Source organism: Nerophis ophidion, linkage group LG12 (genome assembly GCF_033978795.1).
Source record: "Nerophis ophidion isolate RoL-2023_Sa linkage group LG12, RoL_Noph_v1.0, whole genome shotgun sequence".
NCBI classification, from domain to species: Eukaryota; Metazoa; Chordata; class Actinopteri; order Syngnathiformes; family Syngnathidae; genus Nerophis; species Nerophis ophidion.
In genome coordinates, this window is record NC_084622.1 from 63,385,659 (window position 1) to 63,407,057 (window position 21,399).

A 21,399-nucleotide genomic window follows, 5' to 3' on the forward strand; every position below is an offset into this window, starting at 1 on the left:
CTCACTGATGGAAGGAGGTTTTGGCTCCAAATCTCACGATACATGGCCACATTCAATCTTTCCTTAACACGGATCAATCGTCCTGTCCCCTTAGCAGAAAAACAGCCCCAAAGCATGATGTTTCCACCCCCATGCTTCACAGTAGGTACGGTGTTCTTGGGATGCAACTCAGTATTATTCTTCCTCCAAACACGACGAGTTGAGTTTATACCAAAATGGATACATGGATGATACAGCAGAGGATTGGGAGAATGTCATGTGGTCAGATGAAACCGAAATAGAACTTTTTGGAGGAAGAAGAATACTGAGTTGCATCCCAAGAACACCATACCTACTGTGAAGCATGGGGGTGGAAACATCATGCTTTGGGGCTGTTTTTCTGCTAAGGGGACAGGACGATTGATCCGTGTTAAGGAAAGAATGAATGGGGCCATGTATCGTGAGATTTTCAGCCAAAACCTCCTTCCATCAGTGAGAGATTTGAATGGTTGACCAAATACTTATTTTCCACCATCATTTACAAATAAATTATTTAAAATTCCTACAAGGTGAATTCCTGGATTTTTTTTTCACATTCTGTCTCTCACAGTTGAAGTGTACCTATGATGAAAATGACAGACCTCTGTCATCATTTTAAGCGGGAGAACTTGCACTATCGGTGGCTGACTAAATACTTTTTTGCCCCACTGTACATATATATATATATGTATATATATGTGTGTGACGGGGCTAAAATTTATTGGCGGCATGTGAAGCCATAAATCTACAGCAACATTGTTTAAAGCGCAGGCGGTAAATTATGTTATATATAAATATATGGTAAATAATTACAGTATATATGGCAGTGCATGGTTTTAAAAAATGTGTTCCCTACTGAATGAGGAGATTTTTTAATTCCTATATAACAACGACAATTGATTGGCTCAGTGTTTTCAGGAGTGACCTATCATGTTTACACATTGATTGGCAACCACAATCAGACCTTCACCCCACTGAGAAGCTCTGGAATGTTCCGTAGAAATTTAAACACAATGGTGTGACTCCATCCATTCCTCCCTTCTCTACCGCCTGTCCCTTTCTTCTTATAATCAATACAAGATACCGACCTAAAATTGATTGTATACTTTGTGACATCACCACTGTGAATTAAAACCAGAGACAGTCAAAGGACTACAGCGTATGAAAAATAAATACAATTTCAGTAGTGTGATGGCGTCACACATTGTTCTCGCACGTTATGGCTCAATGTACGGTATTCAATAACGCAAGCGCACACCTGCTGTCGTCAAAAGCGTCGTCTTTCCCAACGTTTCCTTTACCGCTGCCAACCTCAAGAGTGAAAAAAGCAGAAGTCTTGTGATCAAAGTGCTGTGACTGACTTGCTGATAGTAGCTCAGACAAGGGTCACAGACAAAGAACCGGTCGAGATTAGCGTGTGCACTTTTTACAAGTCGGTCATTGGCGAGGGGATGAAGGCAGATTTGCGTAGCAGAGTAGGGCGAACCAGGCGTCTCATTCAGTTGTGGGAGAGCAGTCAGGGTCGGGACATGAAAACCCGGAAGAGGAGGTATGGATCATTGAACATCTTTACATCTCACTTTTATTGCATCTTCACCATCCTCCAGTTGGTAGAAAACATTGTCTTATTGTTGAAACGTTTTTCCTTTTTTTTCTGTCATTCAAATAGAGTAACTGGAAAGGCAAGAGTGGTTTATATCTTACTATTTGTAACTCTGGCAAAAGGAATAGAATAGAAAGCAGAGAACACTGGTTCTTAGTACATAGGTGTTTAATCAATTTTTTAAAAAAAGTCTGCGGGCTATAGAGCGTTTTCCGTTCGGGCTCCAGTACTCTGGAATGCCCTCCCGGTAACAGTTCGAGATGCCACCTCAGTAGAAGCATTTAAGTCTCACCTTAAAACTCATTTGTATACTCTAGCCTTTAAATAGACTCCCTTTTTAGACCAGTTGATCTGCCGTTTCTTTTCTTTTTCTTCTATGTCCCTCTGTGTATCGGCTGGGGACATCTCTGCGCTGCTGGTCCGCTACCCTTGGGATGGTTTCCTGCTGGCTCCGCTGTGAACGGGACTCTCGCTGCTGTGTTTGGACTGGACTCTCGCGACTGTGTTGTATCCATTGTGGATTGAACTTTCACAGTATCATGTTAGACCTGCTCGACATCCATTGCTTTCCTCCTCTCCAAGGTTCTCATAGTCATTATTGTCACCAATGTCCCACTGGGTGTGAGTTTTCCTTGCCCTTATGTGGGCCTACCGAGGATGTCGTGGTGGTTTGTGCAGCCCTTTGAGACACTAGTGATTTAGGGCTATATAAGTAAACATTGATTGATTGATTGATACTCCACTTTCTTTCTGGCTGAGATGTTTTTTTTAATTAGAATCTTAAAAACTTCTCGAAGTGAAAATGAGGTTAACCAGAGCGGACTGGCTGTGTCCTTTTTCACTTGTTGGGATTAACCCTCTGGAGGCTCCACACAGGAGAGAGAACGAACAGAATTAGCCTTCTAATATCTTAATCTGGTTCACATGAAACTTAAAGGCCTACTGAAATGAGATGTTCTTATTTCAACGGGGATAGCAGGTCCGTTCTATGTGTCATACTTGATCATTTCGCCATATTTTTGCTGAAAGGATTCAGTAGAGAACATCCACGATAAAGTTCACAACTTTTGGTCGCTAATAAAAAAGCCTTGCCTTTACCGGAAGTAGCAGACGATGTGTGCGTGACGTCACGGGTTTTAGAGCTCCTCACATTGTTTATAATCATAGCCACCAGCAGCAAGTGCAATTCGGACCGAGAAAGCGACGAGTTCCCCATTAATTTGACCGAGGATGAAAGATTCGTGGATGAGGAAAGTTAGAGTGAAGCACTAAAAAAACAAAAACAACGTAATGGCTCCAGGCGACGGCAGTGTGAGCGATTCAAATGTTATTAGACACATTGACTTGGATAATTCTGGAAAATCCCTTATCTGCTTATTGTGTTAATAGTGTTTTAGTGAGATTCTAAAGTCATACCTGAAAGTCGGATGGCCGCGGTGAACGCCAGTGTCTCTCAGAGAAGCCAATGGACGAGCCAAGATCACAGCTGCCTTTTTGACAGCTACAGGAGGAGGTCGCGTAATCCACTCAAGTCTCCGGTAAGAGCCGACTTAGTATCACAATTTTCCCATCCCAAAAACGTGCTGGTTGACGTAGAGAAACATGTTCGCTTGACCGCTCTGTGTTAAAGCTTCACAACAAACAAAGAAACACCGGCTGTGTTTCGGTTGCTAAAGGCAGCTGCAATCCACCAACAGCATTCTTCTTTGACGTCTCCATTATTAATTGAACAAATTGCAAAAGATTCAGCAACACAGATGTCCAGAATACTGTGTAATTATGCGATGAAAAGAGATGACTTTTAGCCGTAAGTGGTACTGGCTAATATATCGTCACGCGTCATCATACGCATAATCATTCCGCGACGTTTTCAACAGGAAACTCCGCGGGACATTTAAAATTGTAATTTAGTAAACTAAAGCGGCCGTATTGGCATGTGTTGCAATGTTAATATTTCATCATTGATATATAAACTATCAGACTGCGTGGTCGCTAGTAGTGGCTTTCAGTCGGCCTTCAAAGGCTTCAAGGCGACCAGATGGCCAACGAGGCAACAAACCAGTGTGCCTCTGTACTTCATGTAAAGCTGCACCAAAAGTGGACTTAAAGACGATGATGTTTCGTGTAGAAACGCAACAGGGGGCCAGCAATGTTGCACCAGCGTGTTGTTCTTCCTCTATTTGTACACACTTCCTGTTTCTACCGGACATGCTGTGTAAAGTACAAAACCTACAAGATAACACTTTGCAAGACTTGGACTGTAGCGCTTTTGTTTCTTTTGCAGCTATAAATAAAAATATGCTAAGAAATTATGTTGAAGGAAACCTTCATTTAAAACACTTCTTCATGGTCTAGATCAGGGGTCACCAACGCGGTGCCCGCGGGCAGCAGGTCGCCCTTAAGGACCAGATGAGTCGCCCGCTGGCCTGTTCTAAAAATAGCTCAAATAGCAGCACTTACCAGTGAGCTGCCTCTATTTTTTAAATTGTATTTATTTACTAGCAAGCTGGTCTCGCTTTGCTCGACATTTTTAATTCTAAGAGAGACAAAACTCAAATAGAATTTGAAAATTCAAGAAAATATTTTAGAGACTTGGTCTTCACTTCTTTAAATAAATTCATTTATTTTTTTACTTTGCTTCTTATAACTTTCAGAAAGACAATTTTAGAGAAAAAATACCACCTTAAAAATGATTTTAGGATTTTTAAACACATATACCTTTTTACCTTTTAAATTCCTTCCTCTTCTTTACTGACAATTTAAATCAATGTTCAAGTATTTTTTTTAATTGTAAAGAATAATAAATACATTTTATTTTAATTCTTCATTTTAGCTTCTGTTTTTTAAACGAAGAATATTTGTGAAATATTTCTTCAAACTTATTATGATTAAAATTCAAAAAAAATTATTCTGGCAAATCTAGAAAATCTGTGGAATCAAATTTAAATCTTATTTCAAATTCTTTTGAATTTCTTTTAAATTTTTTGTTCTGGAAAATCTAGAAGAAATAATGATTTGTCTTTGTTAGAAATATAATTTGGTCCAATTTCTTATATATTTTAACAAAGTGCAGATTGGATTTTAACCTATTTAAAACATATCATCAGAATTCTAAAATTAATCTTAATCGGGAAAAATGACTAATGTTGTTCCATAAATTCTTTTTTAATTTTTTTCAAAAAGATTAGAATTAACTATTTTTTATATTCATTTTTTTCGGTTGAATTTTGAATTTTAAAGAGTCGAAATCGAAGATAAACTATGTTTCAAAATTTTATTTTCATTTTTTTCGTGTTTTCTCCTCTTTTAAACCGTTCAATTAATTGTTTTTTTCATCATTTATTCTCTACAAAAAGCATTCCGTAAAAGGAAAAAAATGTACGACGGAATGACAGACAAAAATACCCATTTTTTTAATATATATATAGATTTATTTATTAAAGGTAAATTGAGCAAATTGGCTATTTCTGGCAATTTATTTAAGTGTGTATCAAACTGGTAGCCTTTTGCATTAATCAGTACCCAAGAAGTAGCTCTTGCTTTCAAAAAGGTTGCTGACCCCTGCTATAGATAATATGTATTGAATATACTTTGGTGTTAAGTATATTTTATGTAAATTGTGTTAAAGTATCATAATGTATAAATGTAGACTGTTTTATATATATATCTTGACATGGTCGAAAATAAACATCACATACTTTGTATCCGGAAAGTATTCACAGCGCTTCACTTTTTCCGCACATTATGTTACAGCTTTATTCCAAAATGGAATACCTTCGCCTTGACTGCGCCTAGGGGTTCCGGTTTGGTGACCGCAGGATTAGGTCTCTGCTTTTTGCAGATGATGTGGTCCTGATGGCTTCATCTGACCGGGATCTTCAGCTCTCACTGGATCGGTTCGCAGCCGAGTGTGAAGCGACCGGAATGAGAATCAGCACCTCCAAGTCCGAGTCCATGGTTCTAGCCCGGAAAAGGGTGGAGTGCCATCTCCGGGTTGGGGAGGAGACCCTGCCCCAAGTGGAGGAGTTCAAGTACCTAGGAGTCTTGTTCACGAGTGGGGGAAGAGTGGATCGTGAGATCGACAGGCGGATCGGTGCGGCGTCTTCAGTAATGCGGACGTTGTACCGATCCGTTGTGGTGAAGAAGGAGCTGAGCCGGAAGGCAAAGCTCTCAATTTACCGGTCGATCTACGTTCCCATCCTCACCTATGGTCATGAGCTTTGGGTCATGACCGAAAGGATAAGATCACGGGTACAAGCGGCCCAAATGAGTTTGGGTCTCTACCTTAGAGATAGGGTGAGAAGCTCTGCCATCCGGGAGGAACTCAAAGTAAAGCCGCTGCTCCTCCACATCGAGAGGAGCCAGATGAGGTGGTTCAGGCATCTGGTCAGGATGCCACCCGAACGCCTCCCTAGGGAGGTGTTTAGGGCACGTCCAACCGGTAGGAGGCCACGGGGAAGACCCAGGACACGTTGGGAAGACTATGTCTCCCGGCTGGCCTGGGAACGCCTCGGGATCCCCCGGGAAGAGCTAGACGAAGTGGCTGGGGAGAGGGAAGTCCGGCCTTCCCTGCTTAGGCTGCTGCCCCCGCGGCCCGACCTCTGATAAGCGGAAGATGATGGATGGATGGATGGATATTTAATTAAAAACAAAATACCGCACATCATCATTATTGTTTATTGTCTGTAAAATTTTGAGGACATTAGGTATACATGCACACTCTTGGACCAATTCAGACCTGCATGGATGAATCAGTTTTAAGCAGCATTTATGTGGCACATGTATAATCCACATACAAGTCGTAATGTTGCAATGTCATTGAGTTCAGTGGTTGATCCAATTTCATAGTGTCCCAAATATTGTGGACAAATAAACACGCAAGTATTTATTTTAAAGAATTTGCTTTATAGACATTGAACAGGGCAGCACGGTGGAAGAGGGGTTGGTGCGTCTGCCTCACAATACGAAGGTCCTGAGTAGTCAGGGTTCAATCCCGGGCTCGGGATCTTTCTGTGTGGAGTTTGCATGTTCTCCCCGTGAATGCGTGGGTTCCCTCCGGGTACTCCGGCTTCCTCCCACTTCCAAAGCCATGCACCTGGGGATAGGTTGATTGGCAACACTAAATTGGCCCTAGTGTGTGAATGTTGTCTGTCTATCTGTGTTGGCCCTGCGATGAGGTGGCGACTTGTCCAGGGTGTACCCCGCCTTCCGCCCGATTGTAGCTGAGACAGGCAACAGCGCCCCCCTGCGACCCCAAAGGGAATAAGCGGTAGAAAATGGATGGGATGGATGGAGTTTCATTGAAGTTGACAAAGTAGAGGATCATCAATTATTTTGCAGCCAGATTTGTAACACAGGTGTGTGTGAAAGTAGGCCAGGTTCTACCTCTGGGGAGTAAGCAGGTTGCATCTCTTGCTCCTGTCCTCCTCATTACTGCAACGCCACACACACACACACACTCCTGTGCCTCACAGCAGTGGTTCTCAAATGGGGGTACACGTACCCCTGGGGGTACTTGAAGGTATGCCAAGGGGTACGTGAGATTTTTTTTAAATATTCTAAAAATAGCAACAATTCAAAAATCCTTTGTAAATATATTTATTGAATAATACTTCAACAAAATATGAATGTAAGTTTATAAACTGTGAAAAACAATGCAATATTCAGTATTGACAGCTGGATTTTTTGTGGACATGTTCCATAAATATTGATGTTAAAGATTTCTTTTTTTGTGAAGAAATGTTTAGGATTAAGTTGATGAATCCAGATGGATCTCTATTACAATCCCCAAAGAGGGCACTTTTAGTTGATGATTACTTCTATGTGTAGAAATCTTTATTTATAATGGAATCACTTGTTTATTTTTCAACAAGTTTTTAGTTATTTTTATATATTTTTTCCAAATAGTTCAAGAAAGACCACTACAAATGAGCAATATTTTGCACTGTTATACAATTTCCATCCATCCATCCATTTTCTACCGCTTATTCCCTTTCGGGGTCGCGGGGGGCGCTGGCGCCTATCTCAGCTACAATCGGGCGGAAGGCAGGGTACACCCTGGACAAGTCGCCACTTCATCGCAGGGCTGTTATACAATTTAATAAATCAAAAACTGATGACATAGTGCTGTATTTTACTTCTTTATCTCTTTTTTTCAACCAAAAATGCTTTGCTCTGATTAGGGGGTACTTGAATTAAAAAAAATGTTCACAGGGGGTACATCACTGAAAAAAAGGTTGAGAACCACTGCCCTACAGGACAGATAGAAGTCTGGAAGTCCGTGCAGTTTTATTTTTAACTCTCACACTCACATGCAAAAGCTCTCCGCTTACTCTCCCCCCACTTCCTGATTAACTTGCCGGCTCGAGCAGCTCCTGAACCGGCTTTTCTCTCAACCTGCTCCCTGTTTGAGTCTGTCCACCGTCATCTTTCCTGCTCACCTTTTCCTCTGTTCTTGCAGCAGCACGGACAACAAGAGAGATAGCTCGCCTCTCAAACACAGCAGCCCCGCACACCGGAACGCCCGCAGGCTGTCGGAGCCCGGCAAGATCCAGGAGAACGACACGGCAGTAGAACTGGACTCGGTGGCATCCAAAGCGCAGGATGCACACATACCCACGGCTAACGGGGTCCTAAAGCAGATGGAGCGGGACGAGGAGGAGGAGACACAGGCGTGTAATGGTGAAAATGGGAGGATAGTGAACGGCGATATGGGGAGCACAGACAGGAGGGATGAGGACTCCAGTCCGCACAGAACTGCCTCAGAGAGCTCCCATGAGAATGAGGACATCGGGACAAGCACAGAACAGGAACATGCAAACCAAGAGACCGGCACGGAACAGAAGGTTAGTGAGAGATTATTCATTTTGTCCTCTTGTGTGATGTATTTATAACCTCCTTGCAGTCTGCTACTATTCTTAGGCAATGTGATGGTAAACAGTTCACAACATATCATAGCAACCTCTGCATTGCCTTTTAGAAACTGTTGAGGTTAAAAGCCTACTGAAATGAGATGTTCTTATTCAAACGGGGATAGCAGGTCCATTCTATGTGTCATACTTCATCATTTCGCCATATTGCCATATTTTTGCTGAAAGGATTTAGTAGAGAACATCCATGATAAAGTTTGCAACTTTTGGTCGCTAATAAAAAATCAATCAATCAATGTTTATTTATATAGCCCCAAATCACAAATGTCTCAAAGGACTGCACAAATCATTACGACTACAACATCCTCGGAAGAACCCACAAAAGGGCAAGGAAAATTCACACCCAGTGGGCAGGGAGAATTCACATCCAGTGGGACGCCAGTGACAATGCTGACTATGAGAAACCTTGGAGAGGACCTCAGATGTGGGCAACCCCCCCCCTCTAGGGGACCGAAAGCAATGGATGTCGAGCGGGTCTAACATGATACTGTGAAAGTTCAATCCATAGTGGCTCCAACACAGCCGCGAGAGTTCAGTTCAAAGCGGATCCAAGACAGCAGCGAGAGTCCCGTCCATAGGAGACCATCTCAAGCGGAGGCGGATTAGCAGCGTAGAGATGTCCCCAACCGATACAGGCGAGCGGTCAGTCCTGGGTCCCGACGAGCGCTCCATCCTGGGTCTCGACTCTGGACAGCCAGTACTTCATCCATGGTCATCGGACCGGACCCCCACCACAAGGGAGGGGGTGACATAGGAAAAAGAAAAGAAGCGGCAGATCAACTGGTCTAAAAAGGAGGTCTATTTAAAGGCTAGAGTATACAAATGAGTTTTAAGGTGAGACTTAAATGCTTCTACTGAGGTAGCATCTCGAACTGTTACCGGGAGGGCATTCCAGAGTACTGGAGCCCGAACGGAAAACGCTCTATAGCCCGCAGACTTTTTTTGGGCTTTAGGAATCACTAATAAGCCGGAGTCTTTTGAAGGCAGATTTCTTACCGGGACATATGGTACAATACAATCGGCAAGATAGGATGGAGCTAGACTGTGTAGTATTTTATACGTAAGTAGTAAAACCTTAAAGTCACATCTTAAGTGCACAGGAAGCCAGTGCAGGTGAGCCAGTATAGGTATATATGTATGTATATATGTATATAAAGGTATATACAGTATAGGTATATATGTATGTATATATGTATATAAAGGTATATACAGTATAGGTATATATGTATGTATATATGTATATAAAGGTATATACAGTACAGGTGTAATGTGATCAAACTTTCTTGTTCTTGTCAAAAGTCTAGCAGCCGCATTTTGTACCAACTGTAATCTTTTAATGCTAGACATGGGGAGACCCGAAAATAATACGTTACAGTAATCGAGACGAGACGTAACAAACGCATGGATAATGATCTCGGCGTCTTTAGTGGACAAAATGGAGCGAATTTTAGTGATATTACGGAGATGAAAGAAGGCCGTTTTAGTAACGCTTTTAATGTGTGACTCAAAGGAGAGAGTTGGGTCAAAGATAACTTAAAAAAGCCTTGAAGTAGCAGACGATGTGCGTGTGATGTCACGGGTTGTAGGGATCCTCACATCCTCACATTGTTTATAATGTGAGCCTCCAGCAGCTAGAGCTATTCGGACCGAGAAAGAAACTATTTCTCCATTAATTTGAGCAAGGATGAAAGATTCGTGGATGAGGAAATTTAAAGTGAAGGACTAGGGAAAAAAAAAAGGCGATTGCAGTGAGAGCGTTTCAGATGTTTTAGACACATTTACTAGGATAATTCTGGGAAATCCCTTATCTGCCTATTGTGTTGCTAGTGTTTTAGTGAGTTAAATAGTACCTGATAGTCGGAGGGGTGTGGCGGAAGCGGGTATCGAACCTGCAGCCCTTAAGTTGCTGACACGGCCGCTCTACCAGCTGAGCTATACCGTGAGACTCCAGTCCATATTGGGGCCAGCCGGGGATCCTTTTGCATGGAAACATGTCGGGGCGCAGAGACGTCTTCGACTGATGCATAAGTAGTGGTCCACCCCAGGTCCCGACTCCATGTGAAAGTCCAGGCCATTGGGAGGCCACCAGGGGATCTTCTTGAATGAAGACACATCAGCAGCGCAGAGACATCACCAACTGATGCAAAGAGGAGTGGTCCATCCTGGGTCTCGACTTTAAACAGCTAACGTATCATTTTTGGAGGCTGATCCGTGGTCACCAGATAACATCTCCACACAGGAGAGGGGGGCAGAGCAGGAAAGACAGACAACCAGGAGGTAGCTTTAGCGGTGCTATACTATCAACGGCGTTGCAAAGGGCATCGTTAAAGTTGTGAGTGAGATTATCGATGGTATAATACTACCATATAATTTGGGAATGGTGCCATTACCGAAGGCAGAAGGCCAGCAAGAGTCGTAGTTGTGACAGCATTAATGTTGCGGCTGTTGAAGCATTGGTTATTAGTAGCTTGTTAACAATGAGTCAGAACTTAAAATTGTATTAGGTAATGATTGGACAATACTTTAGTGTACGGGAGTACCATAACTTTGCAGGTGGTGACACCCTGGAAAACGACTAGCTCTATGGTATTTCCGTCGCGATGCCTGGGTTAATTTATTATTTGTGTAAGACCATAGCTATTTATTATAGTCTGGAGGGTTTGACGGGGTATTCATATGGATATTAAAATCCCCTATTATAATTATATTATCTGTGTGTCTGAAAATTCACTGATTAAGTCCAAATAGTCCCCAGGGGGTCGATAGAAAACAGCCAGATAGCGAGGTAGCAGTGTGACAGACATCCTAGTAAGCACCTAAAATGATTTATATTTATTACTTAGGTTAGGGCTAAGGTTAATGTTTTCATTGGATATTAGTGCAACCCCTCCCCACTTTTTAAGGGGACGGGCAATATGTGCACTCATATAGTTAGGTTTTGGCTCAAAATCTCACGATACATTGCCCCATTTGTTCTTTCCTTAAAACGGATCAATCGTCCTGTCCCCTTAGCAGAAAAACAGCCCCAAAGCATGATGTTTCCACCCCCATGCTTCACAGTAGGTTTGGTGTTCTTGGGATGCAACTCAGGATTCTTCTTCAAACACGACGAGTTGAGTTTATACCAAAATGGATACATGGATGCTACAGCAGAGGATCGGGAGAATTTCATGTGGTCAGATGACACCAAAATAGAACTTTTTGGTATAAACTCAACTCGTCGTGTTTGGAGGAAGAAGAATACTGAGTTGCATCCCAAGAACACCATACCTACTGCGAAGCATGGGGGTGGAAACATCATGCTTTGGGGCTGTTTTTCTGCTAAGGGGACAGGACGATTGATCCGTGTTAAGGAAAGAATGAATGGGGCCATGTATCGTGAGATTTTGAGCCAAAACCTCCTTCCATCAGTGAGAGCTTTGAATGGTTGACCAAATACTTATTTTCCACCATAATTTACAAATAAATTCTTTAAAATTCCTACAATGTGAATTCCTGGATTTTTTTCCCACATTCTGTCTCTCACAGTTGAAGTGTACCTATGATGAAAATTACAGACCTCTGTCATCATTTGAAGTGGGAGAACTTGCACAATCGCTGGCTGACTAAATACTTTTTGCCCCACTGTATGTCGTCGTCCGTCCGCTAGTCTGAGGGGCGTCGACATAAACGTGTTCCACTGTATAATCCTGGCATTTGAAAGCAATCCCTCTGCGTGGTGTGAAAGTGTTCTCTGGGACAAGTTATTTCCTGCAAAGGAACAACAGATGTCTAATACTTAAGCAGCTGAGTTAGCCCGTGGGAGCCTAAGGATTATACCTTGTTTCCTACATATTATAAATATCTCAAATCCAGAACGATGTCTGCAGTCTGGGAAGGTGAAGCTTGTGCCTCAGCTGACCTGACAATAGAATTTGTTCTGCCTTTAAAACACTTCTTTGTGGTCTAAATAACATTTAATGTAGCTTCTTTGATCAACATTTTGCAAAGATCATGTTTTCCAGACCATCTTCAAGCCACTTTTTGACCGTCTCTTCAGGATGGCCTATTTTTGTCTTATTTACGTCCCCCCACTTTGACAGCGTCTTACCCCCCTCGCTCATGTTGTAGTTTTTAGTGCTTCCATAACGAGTCTGCTGGCATCAATAAGTTAGAACTATACAGTACTTTGTATTAGAAATGGAAACAGCAGAGGATGCATGTGAATCTACGAGCCAGTCTGCCCCACTAGAGAATATCGAAAAAGGACCTTTTTGATGCAGGACTACAATGGCGGACTCGCGCGGAGAGCACTTTGGATATCCGGTGACGTCAAAATTGGGAAAAACCTTGCTATTGAAGCACATTTCAGATGACTTGTTTAGAGGAAGTATGAAAGAAGGCAAGATTGTTTTATAAATATCACCGCCATGACTACATGGTTTTATTTCAATTTTTGGGGACTTATCCATCCATCCAACCATTTTCTACCGCATGTCCCTCTCTGGGTTGCGGGGCTGGCTGGAGCCTATGCAGATCCCGAGTACACAAAAACAGGTACCAATAAGTAAGAAACGTTGGTTTTGCGCAATAGGTCCACTTTAGAAAACAATATACCGTATTTCCTTGAATTGCCGCAAGACATAAAGTATGCGCCTGCCTTGAATTACCGCCTGGTCAAACTCGTGACGTCACGAGTGACACTTCCCCTGTCATCATTTTCAAAATGGAGGAGGCTGATTTCAATACCGGTAATTTGAAATCGCATAAAAAGAAGAAGATTAACCTTCCTCTTGTGTTAGCTTTCTGTCACCATCTCTTATGTTAACGTGTCGGTTTTGACCCATGTCTTAAATCAGCTGTAAAATACACTAAAAACAATTATCTATCATCCAATTTGTTTCTCATCTCTTGGTTACCTCGTTAGGCTTCCTTATCCTTGAAAATATTGGTTTTAATATTTTTGGTTTGGGCCATTGGGCCTTTTTTTGTCAGTATACCCCTCGATTTCAATTTTTAAAAATGGTAAAACGAACCTCAAGAGAATCATATAAATAAAAAAAAGGTTGTGGTGTTACCTAACTATTACTAAGGGGTATTAGAACACATCTCTTAAATAAATGTGTTTTATTTATTTTTTCATTTTAAGAATTTTAACTATAGTAACATCTATGGTGTTACGGGTCAATTTCGACCCATATATATTTACTTCAAGAAAAAGGCTAAAAAGTATTTTTTTCAGCAACAGAAATCCAACATCAAACAAACAACAACCAATCAAGCAAATGAAACCAAGAGAAATAGATTACTAGATCCAAAACTAATAAAAAACAAAATCCGAGTGGCAAAAAGTGACACTTTTAGTGTCTGTCTTTTGTTTGTTTTTGTACAGGATAACAAGGTAAAATGAGAATCCACTAAAGCTCACAAGATTGGGAGAGGAGCTGGCTGTCAAGTGTGTTCAGTTTTGGCTCTTATCATTGCTTTATCATCTTATTGTTATAACTGGGTCGAAACCGACCCTAACAACACCAAGGGCATAATTTCTACCAGAGCATTTTATAATTTAGTGAAAAAAATTAAAATGTTTTATTTTGTTGACAAAGAGGTTCCTGACAAAGTGTTTTTATGCATTTAAAAACTAAAACGGGTCGGTGCCGACCCTAACACAAGACGAAGGTTAAGAGCTATTCAGTAGGATTTAAGGTCCAAGCTTACATCACACTCAAATTTTTACTGCATACCTTTGGTAAGTGCCGTAGTGAGAAGAGGTTTTAAAAAATAATTAGCGCATGCTTACTTTTACCGCATGCCTTTGGTAAGCGCAGGAGTGAGAAGATGTATTAATTTAATCAGCGTCCCGGCGGCAATTCAAGGAAATACGGTAGTTATAACTCAAAGTATGTATTGTGACAGCTCAGTTTTTACGGTCTCTGTCAGTATTGTTTACACAAGTAGTTTCTAGTGGTGTTGAGCTGTACTGCACCATAATCTGAAATATTTCTAACAATTTGACTGGATTCTCATGTATGGAGCATACAATGGAAATTGTAGCGAGTATATTTGATTTCTAGTCAATTATCTCTTTAATGATGATAACAATAATAATTACAATGGTATAATTAAAGTTAATTACTGAGGCTACACTTCCTTTTGGGTTCTTACTTTGTTTTCGCCCTATTAGTCATGTTAGTAACACTTATGTCTTACAATTCTATGTTCGACTCTGTCCTTTCAGACATTGTCATTACCTACTGAGATCCCAGCTGGGCTCTACCACAGTCGCCCACCAAGAGGCTTGTGTCAATAATGCACTCGAGTTCCACGCGCTTCTGTCGACATGCACTGGGCGGCGTAGCTCGGTTGGTAGAGCGGCCGTGCCAGCAACTTTAGGGTTGCAGGTTCGATTCCCGCTTCTGCCAACCTAGTCACTGCCGTTGTGTCCTTGGGCAGGACACTTTACCCACCTGCTCCCAGTGCCACCCACACTGGTTTAAAAAATGTAACTTAGATATTGGGTGTCACTATGTAAAACGCGTTGAGTCACTAGAGAAAAGCGCTATATAAATATAATTCACTTCACTTCCACTGTGTGTGCACTCATAACAGCACAAATCCTGCTTGACTTTTAGTTATAAATAAGTTCATCCCCCAGCTGGAAATAGGAAGTGCAACACATTCTACAAAATCATAAATATTAATTTGTTATTTAATAAAATCTTTACTCAACATTTAAAAGTGAGCTGATTGTGATAACTGTACTTTCTACTTGTTTTATCTTGATTTCTTACACTTCTAAATCTCATTTGCAGAGCATGCAGTTGCAATGCCACGATTTAGATAGCAATAGTTTAAAGATGGGGTCTCAAACACCATCTCATCTCCTGTGGAAAAATAACTTCACCTTTCATAACTGCTTTTATCTGCTTGTCGCATTTCCTGTCAGTCATTTTTAATGTCCATTGCGTGAGAGTTGTGGGCCGCCACAAATAAAATAAATGCACGGTTGGGAAAGAATGTCAGTTAATGAACCAGCAAAAACATTGCGCTCCATTGATAATTGGATGCTTTTTTTCACTTTTCTGCAGGAGACGAATGAACAGAAGCTGTTGAAAATCGCCAGCGAGCTGTTGCATACAGAAAAGGCTTACGTGACTCGACTGAACTTGCTGGATCAGGTGAGATGAGGAGATGCGCATTATTGTTCTGTTTTTATGGGATCGGCAAAAAAACTTAAAGGGGAACATTATCACAATTTCAGAAGGGTTAAAACCGATAAAAGTCAGTTCCCAGTGGTTTATTTTAATTTTCAAAGTTTTTTTCCAAATTTTACCCATCACGTAATATCCCAAAAAACTGCTTCAAAGTGCCTGATTTTCACCATCGCTATATCCACCCGTCCATTTTCCTGTGACGTCACTGCGTGATGCCACAAACAAATGTGGCGGATAGAACAGAAAGATATAGCGACATTAGCTCGGATTCAAACTCGGATTTCAGCGGTTTAAGCGATTCAACAGATTACGCATGTATTGAAACGGATGGTTGGAGTGTGGAGGCAGATAGCGAAAACTAAATTGAAGAAGAAACTGAAGCTATTGAGCCATATCACGACCGACAGCGGAACGGGAGGAAGCAAGGACGAATTTGGCGATCGCCTTCCAACCAATTGGTATGTGTTTGTTTGGCATTAAATGTGGGTGGAGGGCAAGGCTGGATGCAAATATAGCTACAAATGAGGCATAATGATGCAATATGTACATACAGCTAGCCTAAATAGCACTTTAGCATCAATTAGCTTGCAGTCATGCTGTGAGCAAATATGTCTGATTAGCACATAAGTCAATAACATCAACAAAACTCACCTTTGTGATTTCGTTGACTTTGTCGTTGGGAATGCATCTGCTTTGAGTGTCGCAGGACATCTCTGTCATAGCATGGCTATCGTCGGTAAAGTGTGCGAGGGACTTTCGCATCTTTTGACCGCTGGTGCGGTGCAACTTGAATCCGTCGATTGGTATGTGTTTGTTTGGCATTAAATGTGGGTGGAGGGAAAGGCTGGATGCAAATATAGCTACAAATGAGGCATAATGATGCAATATGTACATACAGCTAGCCTAAACAGCATGTTAGCATTGATTAGCTGGCAGTCATGCCGTGAGCAAATATGTCTGATTAGCACATAAGTCAGTAAGATCAACAAAACTCACCTTTGGGATTTCGTTGACTTTATCGTTGGATATGCATCTGCTTTGAGTGTCGCAGGATATCCACACATTCATGCCATCTCTGTCGTAGTATTGCTATCGTCGGTAAAGTGTGCGAGGGACTTTCGCATCTTTTGACCACTGGTGCGGTGCAACTTGAATCCGTTGATTGGTATGTGTTTGTTTGGCATTAAATGTGGGTGGAGGGAAAGGCTGGATGCAATTATAGCTACATTTGAGGCGTGATAATGCAATATGTACATACAGCTAGCCTAAATAGCACTTTAGCATCAATTAGCTTGCAGTCATGCTGTGAGCAAATATGTCTGATTAGCACATAAGTCAATAACATCAACAAAACTCACCTTTGTGATTTCGTTGACTTTATCGTTGGAAATGCATCTGCTTTGAGTGTCGCAGGTTATCCACACATTCTTGCCAACTCTGTCGTAGCATGGCTATCGTCGGTAAAGTGTGCGAGGGACTTTCGCATCTTTTGACCACTGGTGCGGTGCAACTTGAATCCGCCGATTGGTATGTGTTTGTTTGGCATTAAATGTGGGTGGAGGGAAAGGCTGGATGCAAATATAGCTACAAACGAGGCATAATGATGCAATATGTACATACAGCTAGCCTAAATAGCATGTTAGCATCAATTTGCTGGCAGTCAGGCTGTGAGCAAATATGTCTGATTAGCACATAAGTCAATAACATCAACAAAACTCACCTTTGTGATTTCGTTGACTTTATCGTTGGAAATGCATCTGCTTTGAGTGTCGCAGGACATCTCTGTCGTAGCATGGCTATCGTCGGTAAAGTGTGCGAGGGACTTTTGCATCTTTTGACCACTGGTGCGGTGCAACTTGAATCCGTCGATTGGTATGTGTTTGTTTGGCATTAAATGTGGGTGGAGGGAAAGGCTGGAGGCAAATATAGTTACAAATGAGGCATAATGATGCAATGTGCAAATACAGCTAGCCTACGTAGCATGTTAGCATCGATTAGCATGCCGTGACCATTGATATGTCTGATTAGCACACTCCACGTAAGTCAACTTGAATCCGTCCCTGATCGTGTTGTTACACCTCCGACAACACACCGACGAGGCATGATGTCTCCAAGGTACGGTAAACTGTCGAAAAAAACGGAAAATAACAGAGCTGATTTGACTTGTAATGTGTTTGAGAAAATGGCAGATTGCTTCCTGTTGTGACGTCACGGGTGAAAGGTCATTGCTCCGACAGCGAACAATTGAAAGGCGTTTCAATCGCCAAATTCACCCTTTTAGACTTCGGAAATTGGTTAAAAAAACATATGGTCTTTTTCTGTATATATTGACGCTTACATAGGTCTGGTGATGATGTTCCCCTTTAAATCGTCACAGTGGAGATGTGATCAAGTGTGCTCCGTTCTGCAGGTGTTTTGTGCCAAGCTCATGGAGGAAGCCAACAAAGGAACATTTCCTGTGGATGTGGTGAAGAACATTTTCTCCAACATCTCCTCCATCAACACCTTCCACAGCCAATTTTTGCTGCCAGACTTGGAGAAACGTATGGGAGAATGGTGAGCTCGTGCAAAACATCTTACTCTCTTTCAAGCATTCAAATTGTTGTCTGCCTCTCCGCAGGGCATCCACACCTCGCATTGGAGACATCCTGCAGAAGCTCACACCCTTCCTCAAGATGTACGCCGAGTACGTGAAGAATTTCGACAAGGCCATGGAGTTGTTGAAACAATGGACGGACCGTTCTCCTCAATTCAAGGCCATCATTCAGGAGATACAGGTTTGGCATGAACAAAAGTTTTCACACCACAGTACAACATATTCACCCAAAACATGTATTGATTATGAATGTGGTTAATTTTTGTGCAGAGTCAGGAAGTTTGTGGCAGCCTTACGCTTCAACATCACATGCTGGAGCCCGTGCAGAGAGTCCCTCGCTACGAGATGCTCCTCAAAGACTACCTGAAGAAGCTTCCGCAAGACGACCCTGACCGACGAGACTCAGAAAGTACGTCAAACTCTTCTCATCTTCACATGCAGGCTCAGTGGTGATGCTGCACATAATAACAATAATGACTTTAACATGTAGATACCCTTGAATAAGGCACCACAGATCCGCATATCAGAATCAGACATACTTTATTAATCCCAGAGGGGAAATTAACATTTTCAGCACAATCCCATTCAAGGTCAGACAAACATTACAGGGAGACAGAACAGGATCACTGACGGGTCTGCCAACTTGCGGCGACCCTTGCAAAAACGGTGAGATACATACAGGTAAACAAGTGGGGGAATGGGAGAAAAAAAAATGGTCTAAGCCTGGGCCCTTGGAGAGGGGGTCCAGACTGAGGCCAAGGGGAAAAAAAACAACTCATAGCCATAGTACACATCCCTCTTATGGGAAACATCAAAGAAGACAAAGGACATAAAAGACATTAAAGTAGTGGAGCTGATGCAACCAGCCACTTCTACATACAGCTATGAATACAAAGTAAAAGAAACATATACACCGTGGTGGCCTCTGCGGTATCCATTTTATAAACCAGTGATTCGCAACCAGTGTGCCGCGGCACAGCCACTTGTCCTTATTCAGGTTGTGGCACAACATACAGTATATAAACATAATTGTGTGAATGCTCCAAAGTTTTGGGGGTTTTCTACATCTATTTATTAAACTTCTTCAACTTCCTCGACCTTCCACATTTTTCGCCCGATTCAAACTGTTCCAACTTCAAACTGTTGAGCCTATTCGGGAATTGCTGGCTTTCCCTTGACAAATTCCAAAACTTCCCAGATTTCCCAGAATTTCAGGTTTAATGGGACATTTTTTCCCATTCAAAATGAATTGGCCATTTTTCAATCTTCCACCATTTCCACATTTTTCAACCGATTCAAACCATTCCACCTTGACACATTTCACCTTTTTTGGAAATTTGAACTAACAGTATTTTCCAGGATTCCTGGTTTTCCAAAGCCCTATTTCCACCCTTTTTTCTGGCAACTACTCTTTCCACATTTTTCAACGCATTTCAAAACATTCCTCTTAATTAGGACAACAAACAAGGTTGTTTTTTTTAACTGGAAAAATTTCTGGTTTTCCCGAAATTCCAGGAATTCCGTAATACCATTTCTCAATTCAACATGTTACTTCTTCAACATTTCTCGACCAATTTGGAAAATTCCAACATCAACCGTTTCAACTCAATCATACCATTCAAGTGTTTTTTCCAATCATTTTGTTTTAATTTCAGCTTTTCAAAAAACTTTCATTGAAATCAATGGACATTCTTCAAAGTTCCACAACTCCCATATTTTTCATCTGATCGAAACCGTTCCATCTTCAAAATATTCAGCCTGTTTTGGAATTGTGTGTTCTCCTACAACAATTCTATTTCCAAGATTTCAAGAAAAAATTCCACGAAAAAAATTCCAAGCTTTCAGTTCAGCTTCAGCATTTGAGCATTCACACGCAATTCCTTAAGAATTTGCCTCATCTAGTTAATATTATAAAGTCAATCGCTGAAAAGTTTCTAATTGTTTTTATTCAAAAATGTTAAATAAGCATAATAATAATCATTTAAACTAGTACTAAAGGGACCATATTATGCAAACCCACATTTTTTGCCTGTTGGCACCTGTTTTGGGGTATTTGGGAGCCAACATTTTTAATTTAAACCATGGAGGCGTTGAGGAGATATTTATACAACAATTATGTCAAGCTGTTTTAGATTTGCCCCGACAACATGTGACGTCAGCAGATATCTCCCTAAATGGTAAAGTTTTACCCAAAGAGCTTTTTCTGCCATTGTAGTCCAAAGTTGTAGTTCTTTATTTAACTTCATCCTTTTGTTGTTGGGCAGGCTGTCTCTTACATGCACATGCATGCTAAAATCCTCCGCTGTCGCCATTTGTACTACCGTATTTTTTGGATTATAAGTCGCTCCGGAGTATGCGTCGTACCGGCTGAAAATAGAATAGAATAGAATAGAGTTTTATTGTCATTATTGCAATGAACAGGTTCAAAGAACAACGAAATTGGAGCAGCTCCTCCTAAGGTGCATATACAATATGGTAGTATAAATTAAAAAAAATAAATAAATAAATAAAAAATAAATTAAAAAAAAAAAGATAGAGATGACAGATGTATCTATGTATACATACATAAAACATTATTTCACATTGTAGTCCAAAAAAATAGAAAAACATTTAAACATTACACATGAGGACATGATGGACATATGGACACTCAGTGCCTGTTTAGTGCTGCTATGGCTATTGGGTAAAAGCTATTTTTTAGTTCGAAAATGCATAATTAAGAAGGAAAAAAACATATACGTCGCATTTTTGGGGGAAATATATTTGATAAAATCCAACACCAAGAATAGACATTTGAAATGCAATTTAAAATAAATAAATAGTGAACAAGAGGCTGAATAAGTGTAGGTTATATGAGGCATAAATAACCAACTGCTATGTTAAGCTAACATATTATGGTAAGAGTCATTCAAATAACTATAACATATAGAACATGCTATACCTTTATCAAACAATCTGTCACTCCTAATCACTAAATCCCATGAAATCTTCTTCCTGGATGTCGCTTCTAAACAACTCCGCCAACTCCAAAGGTATGCGCCGCTTCCTCTTGTCGTTTTC

General features: G+C 41.2%; 1 protein-coding gene across 12 annotated transcripts in view; it reads left to right on the plus strand.

The window, feature by feature from the left end:
• fgd4a (FYVE, RhoGEF and PH domain containing 4a) overlaps positions 1-21,399 on the plus strand; it is a 195,781-nt gene that overhangs the window by 154,494 nt on the left and 19,888 nt on the right. For 9 of the 12 annotated variants that reach the window (XM_061917956.1, XM_061917962.1, XM_061917960.1 and 6 more), the window contains 5 exons: positions 8,082-8,466; positions 15,618-15,707; positions 18,154-18,299; positions 18,364-18,520; positions 18,610-18,748. In XM_061917956.1, coding sequence (XP_061773940.1) covers positions 8,082-8,466; positions 15,618-15,707; positions 18,154-18,299; positions 18,364-18,520; positions 18,610-18,748 — 917 coding nt within the window. Of the gene's footprint in view, positions 1-1,364; positions 1,568-8,081; positions 8,467-15,617; positions 15,708-18,153; positions 18,300-18,363; positions 18,521-18,609; positions 18,749-21,399 lie in introns of those variants that run through there. The other 3 variants (XM_061917966.1, XM_061917967.1, XM_061917957.1) reach the window with 3 other exon arrangements.